The following is a 2,232-nucleotide window of genomic DNA, read 5'->3' as shown; positions in this document are numbered from 1 at the left end:
AAAAAAAAAAAGTCATCAGACACATTTGTAAACTGAAACATAAACAGAGAGGGTGCTATAAATTTACATGAAACATTCATTCAACATGGCCATTTAATACACGTTTGGGCCCCATTGCCATCTTGAAAACATCTACTGCATAAAACGTGGGGTTGGAGCCCTTTACACAAAATGATGCTCTGTGTGAGGTACACAACTCTAAATGCATGCAAACACACTGATTAGGGCTTCATGTCTGTGTATAAAAGTGTCATATGGAATCGTTCCCTCCCAGTATGACAGTCTTGATGGCTAAACTTCACTTTGCTGAGCAAGCAGAGGTCAGTATGAGGCATGAACATGAATTATTGCACACAGCTGGACGGCACTCCTATCGTAACCATCCTCATGCATTGATATGTAGGGTCTCTCTCTCTCTCACCCATCACACACAAAGCCATCCTCTTTCTTTTTCACACACCCCCTACTCAACCATGCCTGACTAATGGCTGCATTATATCTTGAACAGAGCCTCTATGAATCGGGCCCATCTTGAGCAGTATCTAAGAGCCCAAAACCATACAAATCATCTCCATCATCCCCAGCCTAACCCAATCCATGCAAACCCATCACTTTACAGACCATTATCTTAGAATGAAAAGGACTGCATTCAGTAAGGGGCTCCTTACATTTTCAGGGGATGTTAATCTTGCTGTAGCTCCTGCCAGATACATACATTTAGTACCATCAGTGTAAATTCAGAGGATTTGGCAACGCCCATACAGTCGCATACTGGGAATAAAAAGGTCCACTGCGTGTATCTTCAGCTACCAATATGCTCCTGACATCACTGGCCATCAGAAGCCAATCTTGCATTTACCCTCAAGGAAAGGTATTAGATCTGCACTCAGATGTGAACAGCAGAGCCACTTTACACAGTCTATTCAGTGATGGCTCACAATCCCCACTATCTGTCAACAACTGTTAAACATCTGCTAAATTACCTGCAGCAGATGGTTTAGAGCTTATGAAATACTGTGGTGAGCTGAATCTCTGTGGGTGTGTGTTCATGTGTATAGTGGGAGGAGTCTGGATGAATAGTGGAATATTACAATTAAAATCTGGTTCATTGTGTCTGCATCGTCAACGTGATAGCATTGAGGAAATTATGTTCATCCATGGTAAATCATTTTTTGTCTTATTCCTCATCCTCTTAAGCATCTGATGATTTAATAAATAACCAACTTTTTACAATTTATGCTGTGCAGTTTTTCAGTATTACATTAATCTACCACACTCTCATATGCACAGACACAGAAACGTGCAAGCTGAACCGTAATTTCATTCATTCATTCATTCATTCATTCATTCATTCATGCATGAAGGGATCAAAAGTGGTTCTTACCTTGTGCTTCGGCATGTAGACTGCTTGCACAGACCACCAATGCAAAGGAAAAGAGAGTGATCATCTTGTCTTTTTTGTTCTTAGCCTAAAGGCCTCTTGACTGAAAAAGCAAATGAACAAAAAACGGGGGGAAAGAAAAAAACGCAATCAGGTGATAAATCTGGTGCGTGTGGAAAAATACTTTCTTCCCGTTGTTGTCGATGAAGAGGTGTAGGTGTTGGTAGTTGTGCCACAAGAAAGATTGGGCTCCGCAGGTCCATACAAAAGGCTTATATTGAAGCCTTGGCCAATTGTGGCCACTCCCCCTCCCCTTAGAAAGAGATGAAGCCCATCACCATACTTGTGTGTGTGTGTGTGTGTGTGTGTGTGTGTGGACTCCCTCATTTAAGAACAGCTTCCCTTTCTGCCATGCATGGCTCTCCGTTTAGATTTAAGGAGAGATGTGTGGACTACAATGTGTTGTTTGTGCTAGCTACATTATGGTTAGCAGTAATTATTTAAGAATGTCTTTAAAATGAGAAAAGGGAACTTCAAAGACTGGAAATATTATTTTTTAAACCTAATAAAGGACTATGTGACACAATTTAGGCAATTCAAAAGTTTGCTGGATTACCTATTTATAGTTATTTATGCACCTTATCTAATAGTGAATTTGTATCAGGAAACCACTTTAAATATCATTCTCAATATGTAGTTTAGGCTTTTCAAAGCAAATCTGTTCAATATCAATCATGTTTCACAGGGAACAATGGACTCCTCACTAAGAATATATTAATACAAAACACTGAACATCATTCATATGCTCTCCAAATACTGAATTACACAACCTGTTCACCTGCTTGTGATAC

The 2,232-nt window shown here is 39.9% G+C and overlaps 1 protein-coding gene across 1 annotated transcript in view; it reads right to left on the bottom strand.

Annotated features, from left to right (window-relative positions):
• LOC107569858 (hyaluronan and proteoglycan link protein 1-like) overlaps positions 1-1,620 on the bottom strand; it is a 22,734-nt gene extending 21,114 nt beyond the window's left edge. The window contains exon 1 of the mRNA XM_016256018.1: positions 1,385-1,620. Within this exon, the coding sequence (XP_016111504.1) occupies positions 1,385-1,448 (64 nt within the window). The 5' untranslated portion in view covers positions 1,449-1,620. The remainder of the gene's footprint in view (positions 1-1,384) is intronic.
• Positions 1,621-2,232: the final 612 nt, after the last annotated feature.

This window comes from Sinocyclocheilus grahami, unplaced genomic scaffold (assembly GCF_001515645.1).
Source record: "Sinocyclocheilus grahami isolate Dianchi unplaced genomic scaffold, SAMN03320097.WGS_v1.1 scaffold1388.1, whole genome shotgun sequence".
Taxonomy (NCBI): domain Eukaryota; kingdom Metazoa; phylum Chordata; class Actinopteri; order Cypriniformes; family Cyprinidae; genus Sinocyclocheilus; species Sinocyclocheilus grahami.
The sequence above is the reverse complement of the archived record's forward strand: the minus strand, read 5'-3'. Positions and strand labels throughout refer to the sequence as shown.